General features: G+C 41.5%; 1 protein-coding gene across 1 annotated transcript in view; it reads right to left on the bottom strand.

The window, feature by feature from the left end:
* Positions 1-1,112: 1,112 nt before the first annotated feature.
* The window catches only part of LOC143782192 (polycystin-1-like protein 1), a 264,298-nt gene continuing 242,828 nt past the window's right edge, over positions 1,113-22,582 (bottom strand). Inside the window, exons 15-17 of the mRNA XM_077269385.1 lie at positions 3,078-3,257; positions 2,771-2,838; positions 1,113-1,981 (exon numbers count right to left, since the gene is read on the bottom strand). Coding sequence (XP_077125500.1) covers positions 1,273-1,981; positions 2,771-2,838; positions 3,078-3,257 — 957 coding nt within the window. The 3' untranslated portion in view covers positions 1,113-1,272. The remainder of the gene's footprint in view (positions 1,982-2,770; positions 2,839-3,077; positions 3,258-22,582) is intronic.

The following is a 22,582-nucleotide window of genomic DNA, read 5'->3' as shown; positions in this document are numbered from 1 at the left end:
TATAAAACATAATGAAGTTTTTACTCATCTCATTCTGATTCCCGGCACCGCAGCCTCCATCTTCTCTTCTGGCCAGCAGAGTGGCGTGAGACAATGACGTCATTGTGCAGCTTGAGTGAGCACGCTAAGGTTTCAGAATCCATCGTGGCCTCTGGCTTATGAGACAGATGTGTGTGACAGTGTTTGCTGCTGGCCGCATCCCAGTACAGTACAGCACACATGGCCACACGCAGTTTGCTGTGAATGGCCATCAGGCAGCTGCAGTATGCCTACGTCAGCTGCTGGCCTCTGATTTGCCAGCGGCTGGCATAGGTATTGTTGTGTGAAGAGTCTCTGCTTGGCAATACTTTTCAATTGAATATGCGGGCCACGTGTTTGAGACCCCTGCTCTACAATGTGACAGCCTTTAAGATATTTGTAGACAGCTATTAAGTCTCCTCTCAGTCTTCTCTTTTGCAAGCTAAACTTTTCCAAATCCTCTAACGGTTAGAGTCTAACCGTTCCTCATAGGACATACTTTACAGTCCGCTAACCATCCTGGTAGCTCTTCTATGAACTTGCTCCAGGTTTTCAATGTCTTTTTTTAAATGTGATGCCCAGAACTGGACACAGTATTCCAGATGAAGCCTGACCATGGAGGAGAAAAGGAGTATAATTACTTCACATGATGTTAACTCTATCCTTCTGTTAATGCAACCTGCAACCCAGAATTGGGTTTGACTTTCTTACTGCTGCATCACACTGTTGACTAATGTGCAGTCTGTGATCTATTAGTATACCCAAGTCTTTTTCACATTTGCTGTTGCTTAGCCCTAGTCCTCCCATTCTGTATATGCTTTTTTCATCTTTCTTGGCAAGAAGTAGTACTGTGCATTTCTCCCTGTTAAAAACCATTCTGTTAGTTGAAGCCCACAGTTCCAGTTTACTTAGAACCTTTTGAATCCTCTCTCTTCTCTAGTATTAGCTATCCTACCTAGCTTTGTGTAGTCAGCAAATTTAATCAGCTTATCCTCAATTCCTTCATCTAAATCATTGATAAAGATATTAAACAATCTATGTTCAAGTATTTTATTTTTATATAATTTTCTAAAGATAGATAAATAGGTCACCATAATACAAAGAATAAGATTACAAAATACCAGAAAATACAAAAGAATCTTGTCATTCAGTATGTATAGCTCACTTTACCAGTTGTATGCAGGGTTACATTTCAACTGTATCACAAACAAGACTGAAATACACAAGAAGAAATTCATATTGAATATTCTCACACTACCAACATTGTTTTACAGAACAAGGAATCGCACTGGCATTCGTTTTAAGAGAAGTTTTAGCAACCCTCTGGATCACTGCATTTTTAGTCAGGTTCTGCTGAGGTGTATGTGACGATGTTTCCATGTATGTTCGGGTACTTTCCTTCACATTTATGATATCACAAATACTTTGCTGGAAAATATTGCTCTGTGGTTTTGGGGAGTCTTCTTCATTGCTAAGGTCATCTGACGCTTTGTTTTCATGTTCATTTATTCTCCAGAAAGCTGTAGCACTGCTCTGCAAAGGATCAATCACTGTGGTATGCGAGCGCCTTAGAGGTCTGCGGTTTTTGTTTAGGGCATTGCCTGAAGTGCAGCGGGTTCTACTGTCTGCTTTATTATATTCCAGGTCAATTGCATTTTCACCTGGGTGCATATAGAAAACAGGGGCAAAAATAGATTTCTCATCACTTGACAAACACTTTGAAGCACACCCAAGTTGAGCAACAGCTAAGCAATGTTTGTTGTTTCCATCTGAGACCCTGTGATCACTTTCAGTTCTAAGAATGCATTGTTTATTATCTAATGCGCGGTTAAGGGTATCTTCAGAATGGCTGGACTTTGACAGCACATTGTCTGGAATGCTGTAACCATTTCTAGAGGCAATCTCCAACCCTTCTTGATTTTCCAGACAGTTTTTATTTTTAAAACGTGCATCTGAACAAGCACTAAAAGAACAAATATATCATTATTAGAAATGTATCAACCTTCAATGATCCAATATTAACTATACTTTATGTATTTCTAATACAACCAGCCAAGCGGTGAGAGCAGTGAGACTATGGAACTCTCTGCCGTATGATGTTGTAATGAGTGATTCATTACTAAAATTTAAAAGGGGACTGGATGCCTTTCTTGAAAAGTATAATGTTACAGGGTATATATACTAGATTCCTTGATAGGGCGTTGATCCAGGGATCTAGTCTGATTGCCGTATGTGGGGTCGGGAAGGAATTTTTTTCCCCATTGTGGAGCTTACTCTGCCACATGTTTTTTTTTTGCCTTCCTCTGGATCAACATGCTAGGGCATGTTAGGTTAGGCTATGGGTTGAACTAGATGGACTTAAAGTCTTCCTTCAACCTTAATAACTATGTTACTATGACACAAGACATGCAAATTTGTGTTTGAATGTATTACAACCCACGTCATGGCTACATGCGATGCTTACAAGGTCACAACCTTTCCAGCGATCAGGCAACATGCACAAATTATATGAAAGAAATCTATAAACTGATGTATACTGTATATCTTTGTCAACTCCATCATAAACAGTGTGATAGGATAGCAGAGAGGTAACTATAGGACGAGTTATAGTCCATCAGCATTACCCTGTTACACCATTATCTGGGATTATTAGAATCTTGTATGACAAGTTGGTATGTAATTAGAAATATCAATGTAAGTTTTATTATGTGAATAAAGCACTATGATATAAAATAGTAGAGAAATCTTTTACCGATGTAATTCACTTTGCATTGCAACGGGGTTCACTTTAAGTTTTTCTTCCAGAGTATAATCTTCAGCCTTGAAAAGTATAAATAATAGAATAATAATATAATTTAAAACATTTAATAATAGCTACCTTTATGTTTTAACTTATTATCTTTTTATGTTAAACAAATCTAAAATCTCTGTTGGAATAATCACTGAGGAACCCTGAACTGAGTATCCGTATGTTAATTTAAAATTGGTATTTACAAATGGGGTTCCTAAACCAAACAACACATGGTACATTGGTAGACTTGTACTAAATTATATTTTACCTCTGTCATTGTTTGCTTAAACGAAAAATCCGAGTTGGAGTTAAGATAATTCATGTCTCCCTCTTCTTCTGTGTAACATTGCGACTTTGCTGGAAGGGAGTGATGGAGGCTATTTGATATAGCGTTAAGTCGAAACATAAGCTCATCTATCAAGTCCTCAAATTCATCAAAGTAGTAATTCTGTCAGTAGCAAAAAAAAAATGAAAGTAGGAGCAATATCATTCTGATTAATATTTTTGAAAACTGTGGAACCCAATTGAAACACAATTTAAAAAAAGAAAGATTTAGTAATTATTAAATAATGTTAAATGGTAAATCTGTCATATATTTTAGTGAAAATATTATACTGTGTATGTCTTTACCCATGGAAACAAGCACTAAATTTATACGAAGCTAAGCACTAAGATCAACCTGCAGTAATTGTTTGGTGTGGGGGCAGCTCCTCCATGGACCCCCAGCCAGTGGCATGCCACTAATAGTGGCACACCACACAGCCGCTATGAGGCCCGTGAGTTAGAGGGACCTGGCACCACTCCCCCTTGGCTCATTCAAGTTATCGGCATCATAGACACAATACAGTTGAAAGCAGTGATGGAGGAGAGAGCGTCAGCTGACACTCCCTCTCCCATCACTCCCCTTCTGCTTGTGAACAAAGGGGGCGCATGATGACGTCACTTCATTGTGCGCCACGCTGTCCCAGCAGTGGAGCTGATGAGATTGGAGTAGAGCCTGGAGCATCGCAGGGAACAAAGAGGAGGGGTAAGCATTTGTGTGTGTGTGAATATATGCATTATAGTGTGTGTATCTGTCTGTCTGCACTATACTGTGTGTTGGGGGAGCTTCACTATGCTGTGTGTTGGGGCGCTGCACTATACTATGTGTTGGGGAGAGCGGAACTGTACTTTGTGTTGGGGGAGCTGCACTGTACTCTTTGTGGGGTGTGCTGCACTGCACTGTGTGTGGGGGAGCTGCAGTGTACTGTGTGTGTGGGGAGCTGCACTATACTGTGTGTAGGGGACTGCACTATACTGTGTGTGTGGGAGGGTTGCATTATACTGTGTGAGGGTGGCTGCATTATACTGCATGTGTGGGGAGAGACTGCATTGTACTGTGAGTGGGGGGCTGCATTATACTGCATGTGTGGGAAGGGGCTGCATTAAACTGTGTGGGGGAACTGCACTTTACTGTGAGTGGGGGGCTGTATTATATTAGTGTGTGTGGCGGGCTGCATTATACTGCGTGTGTTTGTGGGGGCTACATTACACTGCATGTGTGTGGGGACTGCATTATGCTGCCTGTGTGTGGGGAGGGGCTGCATTATACTGTGTGTGTGTGGGGAGGGGCTACATTTTTCTGCATATGAGTGTGGGGAGGAGCGGCATTATACTGCACGTGTGTGTGTGGCTGCAGTATACTCTGAGGGGGCTGCAGTATACTCTATTAATGACCATTGGGAGTGCACTATACTATATGTACTATAAGGGACCTGCATTATACTGTATCGAGGACTATTTGCCCCCATCATTCTTCCTCAGTTGGTGTTAGTAAACTTGGGAACAAGTGTCGAATGCCATCATTATCGTCGATCATGCTCAATTAACGGCCTGAAGTCTGCACCTGCAAATACAACCAAAATATTTGTGTGATTTGAAATATGTGAGCATTTGGGGCCCCACTGTAAACTTTTTCCCAGGGCCCCACTTTCTCTAAAACCGGCCCTGCATGGGGGATAGTGCAGGCACAGAAGCTTGGCCAGCACCATCAGCAGCAGCAGGTGTCAGCTGTATATTACTCTGTGGTTAATTAAGCTCCTCTCATAAAGCTACTGAGTAAAAAAGCAAAATAAACTGCTTTGGAAATGTTAGAAAATAAAAATTTCATGAATGAAAACATTGCCTTTCTTCCATTATATAGTAAAAATCATACCAAACAAAAAAAAACGCGCACACACACACAAATATGTATATATACAGTACAGACCAAAAGTTTGGACACACCTTCTCATTTAAAGGTTTTTCTGTATTTCCATGACTATTAAAATTGTACATTCACACTGAAAGCATCAAAACTGTGAATTAACACATGTGAAATTATATACTTAACAAAAAAGTGTGAAACAACTGAAATTATGTCTTATATTCTAGGTTCTTCAAAGTAGCCACCTTTTGCTTTGATGACTGCTTTGCAAACTCTTGGCATTCTCTTGATGAGCATCAAGAGGTAGTCACCAGAAATGGTATTCCAACACTCTTGAAGGAGTTCCCAGAGATGCTTAGTACTTGTTTGCCCTTTTGCCTTCACTCTGCGGTCCAGCTCACCCCAAACCATCTCGATTGGGTTCAGGTCTGGTGACTGTGGAGGCCAGGTCATCTGGAGTAGCACCCCATCACTCTCCTTCTTGGTCAAATAGCCCTTACACAGCCTGGAGGTGTATTTGGGGTCATTGTCCTGTTGAAAACTAAATGATGGTCCAACTAAACGCAAACGGGATGGAATAGCATGCCGCTGCAAGATGCTGCGGTAGCCATGCTGGTTCAGTATGCCTTCAATTTAGAATAAATCCCTAACAGTGTCACCAGCAAAGCATCCCCACACCATCACACCTCCTCCTCCATGCTTTACATGCCTGGTTCCCACTGTGGAGTCCATCCGTTCACCTTTTCTGCGTCGCACAAAGACACGGTGGTTGGAACCAAAGATATCAAATTTGGACTCATCAGGCCAAAGCACAGATTTCCACTGGTCTAATGTCCATTCCTTGTATTCTTTAGCCCAAACAAGTCTCTTCTGCTTGTTGCCTGTCCTTAGCAGTGGTCTCCTAGAAGCTATTTTACCATGAAGGCCTGCTGCACAAAGTCTCCTCTTAACAGTTGTTGTAGAGATGTGTCTGCTGCTAGATCTCTGTGTGGCATTGACCTGGTCTCTAATCTGAGCTGCTGTTAACCTGCTATTTCTGAGGCTGGTGACTCGGATAAACTTATCCTCAGAAGCAGAGGTGACTCTTGGTCTTCCTTTCCTGGGGCGGCCCTCATGTGAGCCAGTTTCTTTGTAGCGCTTGATGGTTTTTGCAACTGCACTTGGGTTTTCCCAATTTTTCGGACAGACTGACCTTCATTTCTTAAAGTAATGATGTCCACTCCTTTTTCTTTACTTAGCTGCTTTTTTCTTGCAATAATACAAACTGACAACTGCCAACACAACTGATGGTCCCAACCCCATTTATAAGGCAAGAAATCCCACTTATTAAACCTGACAGGGCACATCTGTGAATTGAAAACCATTCCCGGTGGCTACCTCTTGAAGCTCATCAAGAGAATGCCAAGAGTGTGCAAAGCAGTCAGGTGGCTGCTTTGAAGAACCTAGAATATAAGACATAATTTCAGTTGTTTCACACTTTTTTGTTAAGTATATAATTCCACATGTGTTAATTCATAGTTTTGATGACTTCACTGTGAATGTACAATTTTCATAGTCATGAAAATACAGAAAAATCTTTAACCCCGTAACGGACCGCCCCCGGCACATTAACCCCCGGCACACTGCGATCAAACATGATTGTAGTGTTCCGGCGGTATAGGGAAGCATCGCGCAGGGAGGGGGCTCCCTGCGTGCTTCCTTGAGACGATTGGTACAAGGCGATGTGCTCAGGGAGGTAGCTTACCAGCGCCTGCTCAGAGCAAGCGCTGGTAAGCCTGCAGCCCTGCTTGTCAGATCGCTGATCTGACACAGTACACAGCAAAGTGTCAGATCAGCGATCTTACACTATAAAATGATGCCCCCCCTGGGCAATGTTATAGTGTAAAAAAAAAAAAATATTCACATGTGTAACAAAAAAAAAAAAAATTCCAAAAAAAAAAGAAAAAAAAATATTGTTCCCATAAATACATTTCTTTATCTAAATAAAAAAAAAAACAATAACAGTACACATATTTAGCATTACCGCGTCCATAACGACCCGACCTATAAAACTGTCACACTAGTTAACCCTTTCAGTGAACACCGTAAAAAAAAAACGAGGCAAAAAACAACGCTTTATTATCATACCGCCAAACAAAAAGTGGAATAACACGCGATTAAAAAGACGGATATAAATAACCATGGTACCACTGAAAACGCCATCTTGTCCTGCAAAAAATGAGCCACTATACAGCATCATCAGCGAAAAAATAAAAAAGTTATAGTCCTCAGAATAAAGCGATGCAAAAATAATTATTTTTTCTATAGAATAGTTTTTATCGTATAAAAGCGCCAAAACATAAAAAATTGATATATATGAGGTATCACTGTAATCGTACTGACCCGAAGAATAAAATTGCTTTATCTATTTTACCAAACGTGGAACGGTATAAATGGCCCCCCCAAAAGAGATTCATGAATAGCTGTTTTTTGGTCATTCTGCCTCACAAAAATCGGAATAAAAAGTGATCAAAAATTGACACGTGCCCGAAAACGGTACCAATAAAAACGTCAAAAGTCCCTCAAAAAACAAGACCTAACATGACTCTGTGGACCAAAATATGGAATAATTATAGCTCTCAAAATGTGGTGGTGGTATATGTTTATATACTATATACTGTCTCGGTGATCCCTGCGTTTGTGCATGTTTCTTTTCTCTTTTGTTGTATAGTCTGTGTTTTGACATGCTGCAGGTTGAGCACATTAGACATTATTGTTGATGGTGCCCTCTATATTTAAGTGGTCAGCTCTCAAAATGTGGTAACGCAAAAAATATTTTTTGCAATAAAAAGCGTCTTTTAGCGTGTGACGGCTGTCAATCATAAAAATCCGCTAAAAAACCCGCTATAAAAATAAATCAAACCCCCATTCATCACCCCCTTAGTTAGGGAAAAATTAAAAAAATGTATTTATTTCCATTTTCCCATTAGGGTTAGGGCTAGGGTTGGGGCAAGGGTTAAGGCTACAGTTAGGGTTGGGGCTAAAGTTAGGGTTAGGGTTGGGGCTAAAGTTAGGGTTAGGGTTTGGATTACATTTACGGTTGGGAATAGGGTTGGGATTAGGGTTAGGGGTGTGTTTCGATTAGGGTTTCAGTTATAATTGGGGGGTTTCCACTGTTTAGTCACATCAGGGGCTCTCCAAACGCGACATGGCGTCCGATCTCAATTCCAGCCAATTCTGCGTTGAAAAAGTAAAACAGTACTCCTTCCCTTCCGAGCAACATATCGGGTATCAGCATACTCAGGACACATTGGACAACAACTTTTGGGGTCCAATTTCTCCTGTTACCCTTGGGAAAATACAAAACTGGGGGCTAAAAAAATAATTTTTGTGGAAAAAAAAGATTTTTTTTTTCACGGCTCTGCGTTATAAACTGTAGGGGTTTCAAAGTTCTCACAACACATCTAGATAAGTTCCTTGGGGGGTCTAGTTTCCAATATAGGGTCACTTGTGTGGGATTTCTACTGTTTAGCTACATCAGGGGCTCTGCAAATGCAACATGAGGCCTGCTGACCAGTCCATCTAAGTCTGCATTCCAAATGGCGCTCCTTCCCTTCCGAGCTCTGCCATGCGCTCAAACGGTGGTTCCCCGCACATATGGGGTATCAGCGTACTCGGAACAAATTGGACAACAACTTTTGGGTCCAATTTCTCCTGTTAACCTTGGGAAAATACAAAACTGGGGGCTAAAAAATTATTTTTGTGGGGAAAAAAAAATAATTTTTATTTTCACGGCTCTGCGTTATAAACTGTAGTGAAACACTTGGTGGTTCAAAGCTCTCACAACACGTCTAGATGAGTTCCTTAGGGGGTCTACTTTCCAAAATGGTGTTGTCACTTGTGGGGGGTTTCAATGTTTAGGCACATCAGTGGCTCTCTAAACGTAACATGGCATCCCATCTCAATTCCAATCAATTTTGCATTGAAAAGTCAAATGGCGCTCCTTCCCTTCCGAGCTCTGCCATGCCCCCAACAGTGGTTTACCCCCACATATGGGGTATCAGCGTACTCAGGACAAATTGTACAACAACTTTTGGGGTCCAATTTCTTCTCTCACCCTTGGGAAAATAAAAAATTGGGGGCGAAAAGATCATTTTTGTGAAAAAATATGTTTTTGTATTTTTACGGCTCTGCATTATAAACTTCTGTGAATCACTTAATGGGTCAAAATGCTCACCACACATCTAGATAAGTTCCTTAGGGGGTCTACTTTCCAAAATTGTGTCATTTGTGAGGGGTTTCAATGTTTAGGCACATCAGGGGCTCTCCAAACGCAACATGGCGTCCCATCTTAATTCCAGTCAATTTTGCATTGAAAAGTCAAATGGCGCTCCTTCACTTCCGAGCTCTGCCATGCACCCAACAGTGGTTTACCCCCACATATGGGGTATCGGCGTACTCAGGACAAATTGTACAACAACTTTTGGGGTCCTTTCTCTCCTGTTACCCTTGGTAAAATAAAACAAATTGGAGCTGAAGTAAATTTTTTGTGAAAAAAAGTTAAATGTTCATTTTTATTTAAACATTCCAAAAATTCCAGTGAAACACCTGAAGGGTTAATAAACTTCTTGAATGCGGTTTTGAGCGCCTTGAGGGGTGCAGTTTTTAGAATGGTGTCACTTTTGGGTATTTTCTATCATATTGACCAATCAAAATTACTTCAAATGAGATGTGGTCCCTAAAATAAAATGGTGTTGTAAAAATGAGAAATTGCTGGTCAACCATCAGGAAGCTGCTGCCGCAGCGATACGTGTGGGGCTCTTGCCTCACCCCTCACTTTGTCTCTTGCTTTCTCTGGGTTCGTCCACGGCGTTTCTCAGCACCGGTGCTGTCTCTTTTATTCCTGATGGTTGCTTGCTCTATTCAGCTCAACCCTTGAGCCTATGGCCTTTTACTGGTTACCCACCCTCCAAATAATCATGGGTGGCTTGTCCTATACTTAGTTGGACCTAGGTATATAGCCTTGGCATACATAGGGACAGATTCCCCAGTGCCATCATCAGTTTGGGCATTGAGCATGCCAATATAATACTGCAAGTTAGCACACTCAGTATATGGGGTCTCTTGACTGGCAGTATACCCCTCAAATGATCTCGGGTGGCCTGCTCTATATCTGGTTGGGACCTGGATACATAGCCTAAGCATATATTGTGATGGGCATGCCGGTATGATTATTCTTTGGTATATGTGTGTTTGGGCACTGAGCATGCTAATATAACATTACAAACTGGTATGTTCAATATATGGGATTATTATATTATCCATGTGTGACTTTAGTAAATTGTATGTTCCCATTTAATTCTTTTTGCCTTGCATGTATTATACAATATGTTGGCATATCTTTGCGCCGTTTGAGACATCATACCCGGGAATATGAGACTATATATATATATTTCTGTATGCATATAACCAAGTATATTATTTCATTTGGATTGGCAATAATAATTCATATTATGGTTATGCTGTATTATGTATTTTGTACCTAGGGGTGAGGGCTATTGGTCCTGTATTCAGGCATTGTTAAATGGTTTTATTCTATGTGTGTCTTTTTTGAGGTGTTAATAAAATTGTTTGGTTTTTCTTTTGTACGATTCATGGGTGTGCATACTATCATTGGTCTAGTCTTTTTTCTTCCGAATTTGTCTAAGTTTCTTACAGACCAGGTTTTGCACCCTGCTTCAGCATTTATACAGGGGTGCACCCCTTATACCTATATTCTCAGAGTTGGGGGGGTAATGTCACCTTTGTATCAGGTAACATCAATCCCCAAGGTTAGTAATGGAGAGGTAATAATAAGACGTCCTCATTACTAACCTCAGAGTTACATTGTATGAAAACTCAGACACCCAAAAAAGTCCTTTAATTGAAAGACACAGAATCCTTTAAAAATCTTAATTAAACCATACTTACGACCTTGCTCATTCCCCCCATGCCCTTGTCATCTGCAAAAGAGGTAAAAAAACAAACAAAAATATTCCTCACCTTTACGCAGAGATGCTTTTAATCCATTTGTCCCACGACAAGTCTAGCTCTGCTACATCTAGATGGCAGACTGCACGATTACATGATGCGACGATGCAGCCTGTCATCCAGTAGACACTGAACACCGTGTGCTCAGTGTCTGCCTGTGAACTGCTATTCCCTGTCTGAGGGCACTGTGAGTGTGTGAAAGTTTTCCTGCTCGCAGCGCAGTCAGCCAGGTTCTGCAAGTTCACAGCCAATGAACTCAGTTCACCTTTGTGACGCAAGCGCCGCGGGAAATCTTATTGACGTCACCTGAGAATACAAAGGTGACATCAACTTCCCCCCAACTGTCATGATTTCCCAATGGCAAGGAAATAAAAAATAACAAAACGGACTAGCTCTCGGGTGATGGAAACTAAAGTTGACCGTGACCTGAACCTCACACAAAACTTGAAGCAGCCGGGGAGTGTTCCTACGATGCCCTAGACACCACGCGCCAGCCGGAGATCTAACTACCCCTATCAGAGGAATATACAGGCCTGTCTTACCTCCAGAGATGTACCCCAAAAGGAGATAGCAGCCCCCCACAGATATTGACGGTGAGTTCAGAGGAAATGACATACGTAGGATGAACAGCAGGTTTAGCATAGAGAGGTCCGCTTTCTAGATAGCAGAAGGACAGGAAAGTGTTACTTCACGGTCAACTTAAAACACTACTCAAAAACACCATCCAGAAATTACTTTAAACTCCAGTGACAACTCATGCCACTTGGAGTGGCAATTTCTGTCCACAAGAGCTTCCAGCTGCAGCGAGACACATTACTGCAATCTGGACAAGAAGTTAGCATAAACTCAAAACAAAATTCAACTTAGCTGAACAGGAACTTGAGGCAGGAGAATGCAACAGAATGCTACTGATACATTGTTGGCCGGCATAGGACTAACAGCCAAGCAGCCTTAAATAGGAAACTCCCCTAATGGGTGGCAACAGGTGAGCAGAGATAGCAGAAAGCACACAAGTGGCACTACCATCAAACACCACTGGGGGAGCCCACAAACAGAATTCACAACACCCAACTATCACCCCACTTGCCACCTCTACAGGGCAAGTGGGAAGAGCGAGGCTAAGTGCCAGAATTGGCGCATCTTAGAGATGCGCCTTTTCTGGGGCAGCTGAGAGCTGATGTTTTTAGCCTGGGGGCAGTATCCATGGCCCCTTTCTAGGCTATTAATATCAGCCAGAAGCTGTCTGCATAGACTTTGCTGGTTATTAGTTACTAGATGGTGGCCCGATTCTAACGCATCGGGTATTCTAGAATATGCATGTCCACGTAGTATATTGCCCGGTCATGTAGTATATTGCCCAGCCACGTAGTATATTGCCCAGCCACATAGTATATTGCCCAGCCACGTAGTATAATGCCCAGCCACGTAGTATATTGCCCAGCCACGTAGTATATTGCCCAGTCACGTAGTATATTGCCCAGTCACGTAGTATATTTCCCAGTGACGTATATTGCTCAGCCACGTAGTATATTGCCGAGTGACGTAGTATATTGCCCAGCGACGTAGTATATTGCCCAGCGACATAGTATATTGCCCAGCGACATAGTATATTGCCCAGCGACGTAGTATATTGCCCAGCGACGTAGTATATTGCCCAGTGACGTAGTATATTGCCCAGCGACGTAGTATATTGCCCAGCGACGTAGTATATTGCCCAGCGACGTAGTATATTGCTCAGTGCCGTAGTATATTGCCCAGTGACGTAGTATACAGCACAGAGCCACCTAGTATATTGCACAGCGAAGTAGTATACAGCACCCAGTCACGTAGTATATTGGCCAGTCACGTAGTATATTGCTCAGCCACGTTTGTCACAGGTTAAAAAGTAAACATATACTCACCTTTCCGAGGGCCCCTTGTAGTCCATGGCAGCTTCCGGTCCCATGGTTGGTCTGAGCGCAGGACCTGTGATGACGTCGCGGTCACATGACCATATAAACAGGAGGAAATAAGGAGCATATCGTGTTATATAAACAATTATCTTTTATTGATACAAAATGTTAAAACAGTAATACATTCCAAATAGTTGGTGTTACCCAGTCAAGCACAAGAAGGGGAAGTCCCCCCTATATATTGCCCCCATATATAAGTACATAAATAATCATAAAGGGAGAGCAGAAAAAGCCCCCTCACAAAGAGAGTAAAGCTAAGCAAACCAGGGTATATCTAAAGCCAGTGCAGTAGCCAGAAGAGGCTATAATAAAGATGGTACATAGTGCATAGTAGTATGGTAAATACCACCGGTGAGCTTACCGATAAAGAGGGCAAAGAAGGGGGGTCCCATCGGAACAAAGAAAGCGCCCCGACGCGCGTTTCACGGCTTTACTATGCCGCTTTCTCAAGGGGATGAGGTGTATGGCGGTGCAGGACCTGCTAATAACCCCCCCTCGACCTCGGTCACATGTGGGGTCCCAGCCAATCCGAGCGGCACCAACGGCGCATGTGCACTGCGACGGACGGGTCAGGAATGGGGGACGGGCGTCAGACCCAGTGCGCAAGCGCCAGGCAAAGCCCTGGAGATCGCGCACGGGACACTGAGACGCCCGCCCACAGACTGGAGCCGCCCGTACACAGCGCGATGCGCACGGCCGCACGGGTGAGCACACAAAGAGGGATGCTGCAACGGCTAATACGGAAAAGAAGAAAAATCTGACCCTATAAAAAATGCATAAAGTAAGGCCGGTCCTTTCCGGGCAGGCCTTGTCATAACGGCGCGGTCACATGACCGTGACGTCATGGCAGGTCCTTCTGCCATACGATCTTTGCTACCGCAGCCTGTAACGGAAGATGGCGGGCGGCGCGAGCGGCTCAGCGGACTACAGAGGGTGAGTATAGCATGTTTTTTTTTTTTTATTTATTATTTTTAACATTACATTTTGTACTATTGATGCCGCATAGGCAGCGTCAATAGTACAAAATTGGGGACACACAGGGTTAATAGCGGCGGTAACGGAGTGTGTTACCGCCGGCATTAACCCTGTGACAGCGCTGACCGGAGGGGTGTATGCGGGCGCCGGGCAGTGATTGCGGGGAGTAAGGAGCGGCCATTTTTTTCCGGACTGTGCGCGTCGCTGATTGGTCGCGGCAGCTGCTGCCGCGACCAATCAGCGAACGAATAACCACGACAGAAAGACGGAAGTACCCTTAGACAATTATATAGTAGATAGGGGGACCCTACGTCATTTTTTTAGGGTACCCAATTTTAATAGCCAGTAAAGGCTAAGTATCATTAGCCACTCATTACACTGGTTATCCATCCACTCCAGAATCCAGTACAAAACTACTACCCTCATCTACAAAGCACTCCATGGCTCAGCACCACCCTTACTCTCCTCTCTGGTCTCAGTCTACCATCCTACCCGTGCCCTCCGCTGTGCTAATGACCTGAGATTAGCATCCTCAATAATCAGAACCTCCCACTCCCGTCTCCAAGACTTTACATGTGCTGCGCCGATTCTTTGGAATGCACTACCTAGGTTAATACGATTAATCCCCAATCCCCCCAGTTTTAAACGTGCCCTAAAAACTCATTTGTTCAGATTGGCCTACCGCCTCAACGCACTAACCTAACTATCCCTGTGTGGCCCATTCAAAAATAAAAATAAAAAAAAATAAAAATAAACAAAACCATAATCAGGTTCCTAGCATCATGTTCTCATACACTTTATGCAGTTAATAGCCCTCTGTGTCTGTACTGCTACATACTTAGGCAGTTAACTGGTTCAATCAGCTTTACATGAACACCTGTGCCGCCTTACACTATGGCTGGTCCGAATAACTAAAGCAATTGTTACCATCCACCTCTCGGGTCTCCCCTTTTCCTCATAGACTGTAAGCTTGCGAGCAGGGCCCTCACTCTTCTTGGTATCTATTTTGAACTGTGATTTCTGTTATGCTGTAATGTCTATTGTCTGTTCAAGTCCCCTCTATGATTTGTAAAGTGCTATATAAATAAAATTATTATTATTATAATAAGTATACAGTTGTGAGCTGATATTAATAGCCTGGGAAGCTCCATGGGTATTACCCCCTTCCTAGGCTATAAATATCAGCCCCCAGCCGTTGGCTTTCACTCTGCTAGTTATGAAAATTACTCAGGAGCCCACGCCATTTTTTTCATAAAAATAATCTTTTATTAATTAAATACATGAACAGTAAGCTGCACATACATTGTACTAATTGTATTTGTCACAGACATCTGTATATCTACCTATTCTGTGTATTTACTGTATGTAATCCATCTGTCGGCTCCTGCAGTGATTTTACACTACGCAGCTGCTGGATTGCCAGCTTTTCTTCTATCTATCTATGTAATATATATATATATATATATATATATATATATATATATATATATATGTGTGTCACTGATATATACAGTACCGACCAAAAGTTTGGACACACCTTCTCAATTAAAGATTTTCCTGTATTTTCATGACTATGAAAATTGTACATTCACACTGAAGGCATCAAACTATGAATTAACACATGTGGAATTATATATTTAAAAAAAAAGTGTGAAACAACTGAAATTATGTCTTATATTCTAGGTTCTTCAAAGTAGCCACCTTTTGCTTTGATGAGTGCTTTGCACACTCTTGGTATTCTCTTGATGAGCTTCAAGAGGTAGTCACCGGAAATGGTTTTCACTTCTCGGGTGTGCCCTGTCAGGTTTAATAAGTGGGATTTCTTGCCTTATAAATGGGGTTGGGACCATCAGTTGTGTTGAGCAGAAGTCTGGTGGATACACAGCTGATAGTCCTACCGAATAGACTGTTAGCTGCTTTTTTCTTGCCATAATACAAATTCTAAGTAAAGAAAAACGAGTAGACATCATTACTTTAAGAAATGAAGGTCAGTCAATCCGAAAAATTGGGCAAACTTTGAAAGTGTCCCCAAGTGCATTGGCAAAAACCATCAAGCGCTACAACGAAACTGGCTCACATGAGGACCGCCCAGGAAAGGAAGACCAAGAGTCACCTCTGCTTCTGAGGATAAGTTTATCCGAGTCACCAGCCTCAGAAATTGCAGGTTAACAGCATCTCAGATTAGAGACCAGGTCAATGCCACACAGAGTTCTAGCAGCAGACACATCTCTACAACAACTGTTAAGGGGGGACTTTGTGTAGCAGGCCTTCATGGTAAAGTAGCTGCTAGGAAACCACTGCTAAGGACAGGCAACAAGCAGAAGAGACTTGTTTGGGCTAAAGAACACAAGGAATGGACATTAGACCAGTGGAAATCTGTGCTTTGGTCTGATGAGTCCAAATTTGAGATCTTTGGTTCCAACCACCGTGTCTTTGTGCGACGCAGAAAAGGTGAACGGAAGGACTCTACATGCCTGGTTCCCACCGTGAAGCATGGAGGAGGAGGTGCTCTGCTGGTGACACTGTTGGGGATTTATTCAAAATTGAAGGCATACTGAACCAGCATGGCTACCACAGCATCTTGCAGCGGCATGCTATTCCATCACGTTTGCGTTTAGTTGGACCATCATTTATTTTTCAACAGGACAATGACCCCAAACATACCTCCAGGCTAAGGGCTATTTGACCAAGAAGGAGAGTGATGGGGTGCTACGCCAGATGACCTGGCCTCCACAGTCACCAGACCCAATCGAGATGGTTTGTGGTGTGCTGGACCGCAGACTGAAGTCAATAGGGCCAACAAGTGCTAAGCATCTCTGGGAACTCCTTCAAAATTGTTGGAAGATCATGGACTACCTCTTGAAGCTCATCAAGAGTGTGCAAAGCAGTCATCAAAGCAAAAGGGGGCTACTTTGAAGAACCTAGAATATAATACATATTTTCAGTTGTTTCACACTTTTTTGTTAAGTATATAATTCCATATGTGTTAATTCATAGTTTTAATGCCTTGAGTGTGAATGTACAATTTTCATAGTCATGAAAATACAGAAAAATCTTTAAATGAGAAGGTGTGTCCAAACTTTTGGTCTGTACTGTATGTATATATATATATATATATATATATATATATATATATATATATATATATATATATATATATACACACACACACACACACACACACAGTGGGTACGGAAAGTATTCAGACCCCTTTAAATTTTTCACTCTTTGTTTCATTGCAGCCATTTGTTAAATTCAAAAAAGCTCATTTTTTCACATTAATGTACACTCTGACCCCATCTTGACTTAACAAAAACAGAAATGTAGACATTTTTGCAAATTTTATAAAAAAAAGAAAAACTGAAATATCACAAGGTCAGAAGTATTCAGACCCTTTGCTCAGACACTCGTATTTAAGTCACATGCTGACCATTTCCTTGTGATCCTCCTTGAGATGGTCCCACTCCTTCATTGGAGGCCAGATGTTTATATAAGACCTCACAGCTCACAGTGCATGTCAGACCAAATGAGAATCATGAGGTCAAAGGAAATGGACAAGGAGCTCAGAGACAGAATTGTGGCAAGGCACAGATCTGGACAAGGTTACAACAGTATTTCTGCAGAACTCTAGGTTCCTAAGAGCACAGTGGCCTCCATAATCCTTAAATGAAAGATGTTTGGGTCCACCAGAAGTCTTCTTAGACCTGGCCATCCAGCCAAACTGAGCAATTGTGGGAGAAGAGCCTTGGTGAGAGAGGTAAAAAAAGAACCCCAAGATCACTGTGGCTGAGCTCCAGAGATGCAGTAGGGAGATGGGAGAAAGTTCCACAAAGTCAACTCACTGCAGCCCTCCACCAGTCGGGCCTTTATGACAGAGTAGCCCGATGGAAACCTCTCCTCAGTGCAAGACATATGAAAGCCTGCAGAGAGTTTGCTAAAAAACACATGAAGAACTTCCAGACTATGAGAAATAAGATTCTCTGGTCTGATGAGATGAAGATAGACCTTTTTGGTGATAATTCTAAGTGTTATGTGTGGGAAAAAACAAAGATATTCTGGATGAAAACCTCTTCCAGAGTGCTCTGGACCTCAGACTTGGCTGAAGGTTCACCTTCCCACAAGACAATGACCCTAAGCACACAGCTAAAATAACAAAGGAGTGGCTTCAGAACAACTCTGTGACCATTCTTGACTGGCCCAGCCAGAACCTTGATCTAAACCTAATTGAGCATCTCTGGAGAGACCTGAAAATGGCTGTCCACCAACGTTCACCATCCAACCTGACGGAATTGGAGAGGAGGATCTGCAAGGAAGAATGGCAGAGGATCCCCAAATCTGGGTGTGAAAAACTTGATTCATCATTCCCAAAAAGACTAATGGCTGTACTATCTCAAATGGGTGCTTCTATTCAATACTGAGCAAAGGGTCTGAATAAATTTGACCATGTGATGTTTTAGTTTTTCTTTTTTTAATAAATTTGCAAAAATTACTGCATTTCTGTTTTTTTCAGTCAAGATGGGGTGCAGAGCATATAATGAGAAAATAATGAACTTTTTTGAATTTACCAAATGACTGCAATGAAACGAGTGAAAAATTTAAAGGGGTCTAAATATTTTCCGTACCCACTGTATGTGTTCTATGTGTATATATCTATTCTATCTATTCTATTCTAACCTGTCACGCTGTGATTTTACTGAACACGGCACATGAATTGCCAGCTTTTTTCTATCTTTTACCGAATGTTACCGACTTTTTCCGATTTCAAGAAAAATGCTCATGTCACCAATCACGAATCGGAATATACCATATTTGTGCCGAATTTATGTTTAGCGATCTTTTAAGAACATATTCGCTCATCTCTACTTATAACTTCCTAACAAAAAAGATTATGCTTCCAAAATTTTGCTGGTGTAAAGTAGACATGTGGGAAATGTTATTTATTAACTATTTTGTGTAACATGACCCTCTGATTTAAGGGCATAAAAATTACAGATAAATATAAGTCATATCAAAGAAATTTTACCACTATCATGAAGTACAATATGTCATGAAAACACAATCTGAGAATCAGTGGGATCCATTGAAGCATTCCAAAGTGTAGCCTAATAAAGTGGTCTCAATTGAAGAAAATGGTCTGGTCAGTAAGGTGAAAACAGGCTTCGGGATGAAGGGGTTAAGATACAGTTATATAATCAATATTAAAGAGAAGACTTTCAGCTTTAATTTGAGGGTATTATCATCCCAATTGCAATATGGGTTTAGGAATTATAGCTTTTTAAATATGTAGATGCCTCTTTTTAAAGGGACCAAATGTAATTGGACAATTAACATACATTCACAAAATCCACCAAAGTGAAGAATGTGTATGTTGGTATCTAAGTCTACCATAAAAAGGAGACTTCAATAGAGCAAATACAAAGGGTTCACCGTAAGGTGCAAACCATTAATTAGTCTTAAAAATAGAAAGGCCAGATTAGACTTTCCCCAAAAAACATCTAAAGAAGCCAGCCACGTTCTGGAAAAGTATTCTTTGGATAGATGAAACAAAGATCAACCTATACCACAATGATAAGAAGAAGAAAGTATGGAGAAGGCTTGGATCAGCTCATTTTCCAAAGCACACCACATCTTCTGTAAACATGTTGGAGGCAGTGTGATGAATGGGCATACATGGCTTCAAATTGAGTCACTAGTGTTTATTGATGATGTGACTCAGGACAGAAACAGCCAGATAAATTATGAAGTGCACAGGGCTATACTTTCTGCTCAGATTCATCCAAATGCACCAAGGTTGATAGGATCTCACATCACAGTCCAGATGGACAATGGCCCAAAACATACTGAGAAAGAAACTCAGGAATTTTTAAGGCCAAGAAGTGTAAAATTCTGCAATGACCGAGTTATTCACTAGATCTCAACCCCATCACACAAACTTTTTACATGTTTAAGACAAACCGTAAGGCAGAAAGACCCACAAACAAGCAACAACTGAAGTCAGCTGCAGTAAAGACATAGAAAATCATCAAAAATGACACCGAGCATTTGGAATAGGAAACCCAGTAGTGGCGTTAATGGATTCCAGACTCCAGGCAGTCATTGTCAAACAAAGAATTATCTACAAAGTATTAAAAAGGAACATTATATTTATGATAAAGATAATTTGTCCAATTACCTTTTGAGCCCCTGAAATGATGAGCCGTTGTGGATATTTTTGTTGAACCCATTTAATTAAACGTGAAAGTCTACATTTCAATTGCTTCTTCTCGGTTGTTTTATTTTAAATAAAAAATAGTGACATGCACAGCCAAAATCATGAAGATTCAGTCACTGTCCAAATATTTCTGGACCAAACTGTATATAAGAGTTTGTAAAAGGCCTATATTTATTAACTAGGCTAATCCAGAGTGGAAGTGATGGGGTCAAATTTGACGTCCATGTCATGGTTACAACTTCTTCTGCACAAAAAGAAAAACAATTGTTTATAAGTAGTGTTGAGCGATACCGTCCGATACTTGAAAGTATTGGTATCGGAAAGTATCGGCCGATACCGGCAAAGTATCGGATCTGATCCGATACCGATACCCGATACCAATACAAGTCAATGGGACTCAAGTATTGGAAGGTATCCCTGATGGTTCCCAGGGTCTGAAGGAGAGGAAACTCTCCTTCAGGCCCTGGGATCCATATTAATGTGTAAAATAAAGAATTAAAATAAAAAATATTGATATACTCACCTCTCCGACGCAGCCTGCACCTTACCGAGGGAACCGGCAGCCTTCTTTGCTTAAAATGCGCACGTTTAGTGCCTTCCGTGACGTCACGGCTTCTGATTGGTCACGTGCCGCTCATGTGACCGCGACGCGACCATTCACAAGCCGTGACGTAATTCTCAGGTCCTAAATGCCTAGAATTAGACTAGAATTACACATTATATCGATCCCGATACCGATTCCCGATACAACAAAAGTATCGGATCTCGGTATCGGAATTCCGATACCGCAAATATCGGCCGATACCCGATACTTGCGGTATCGGAATGCTCAACACTATTTATAAGAACTTTGTACCACTTCCTCTAGTCATGTGTCTGCAAACAATGGAACAAGTTTAGAACAAGACTAGACAATGTGCATATGAGACCCTGGTTCAATGCCACACCTATTACATTACTCAATGTTTGAAAACTCATTTTTTTTTAAGTCTAACTAGGGTATAATATATTCTATGGTAGAAGCATATTGTATTAAAATATCTCTTGAACTAATCAAAGTACAGGTGCTTCTCATAAAATTTAATATCATCAAGTTAATTTAGTTTAGTTCTTAAATACAAAAAGTGAAACTCATATACAGTGGGGGAAATAAGTATTTGATCCCTTGCTGATTTTGTAAGTTTGCCCACTGACAAAGACATGAACGGTCTATAATTTTATGGGTAGGTTAATTTTAACATTGAGAGATGGAATATCAAAAATAAAATCCAGAAAATTACATTTTATAAATTATATACATTTATTTGCATTTTACAGTGAGAAATAAGTATTTGATCACCTACTAACCATTAAGAGTTCTGGCTCCTACAGACCAGTTAGACGTTCCTAATCAACTTGATACCTGCATTAAAGACAGCTGTCTTACAGTCACCTTTATAAAAGAATCCTGTCCATAGACCCAATTAATCAGTCAGACTCTTAACTCTACAACATGGGCAAATCAAAGAGCTTTATAAGGATGTCAGGGACAAGATCATAGACCTGCACAAAGCTAGAATGGGCTACAAAACCATACGTAAGTTGCTGGGTGAGAAGGAAACAACTGTTGGTGCAGTAGTAAATGACTGTCGATCGACATCGATCTAGGCCACTATGCAAAATCTCTCCTCATGGAGTATCATGAGGAAGGTGAAAGATCAGCCTACAACTAAGCAGGGGGAACTTGTTAATGATCTCAATGCAGCTGGGACTGTTGTGAATTCCGTTCTTGGGCCCCCTCCTGTGGTTATGAATGGTACTTTTGTGAGTTCTGCCCTTGGGCTCCCTCTGGTGGTTTCGAGTGGAACTGCTGCTCCTTGAGTTTAGTCGTAGCAGCTGCTTTCACTAATCGGCTCCCCTGGCCTTGCTATTTAACTTGGCTCTGGTTTGTAGTTCATGCCAGCTGTCAATGTTCTCTGGGTTGGATTCAGATCTCTCCTTGGATTTCTCTGATGGCCTGTCCATTTCAGCATAAGATAAGTTCTTGCTAGTTCTTTGGTTGTCCATTTGCTTTGGACTTTACTGCTCAGTTTAAGTTATGTTTCTTTTTGTCCAGCTTGTCATTATGAAATATTCAGGCTAGCTGGAAGCTCTGGGGAAGCAGATTTGCCCCTCCACACCGTGAGTCGGTGTGGAGATCTTTTTTGTAAACTCTGCGTGGATTTTTAGTTTTTAATACTGACCGCACAGTATCCTTTTCTATTTCTGTCTATCTAGATTAGAATTGGCCTCCTTTGCTAAAATCTGTTTTCATTTCTGTGTATGTCATTTCCCTCTCTACTCACAGTTAATATTTGTGGGGGGCTATCTTTCCTTTTGGGAATTTCTCTGAGGCAAGATAGATTTCGGTTTCCATCTTTAGGGGTAGTTAGTGCTTAGGCTGTGACGAGGTGTCTAGGGAG

This window comes from Ranitomeya variabilis, chromosome 6 (assembly GCF_051348905.1).
Source record: "Ranitomeya variabilis isolate aRanVar5 chromosome 6, aRanVar5.hap1, whole genome shotgun sequence".
Lineage (NCBI taxonomy): Eukaryota > Metazoa > Chordata > Amphibia > Anura > Dendrobatidae > Ranitomeya > Ranitomeya variabilis.
Note: the sequence above shows the minus strand (reverse complement) of the source record. Positions and strands in the feature narration are given on the sequence as shown.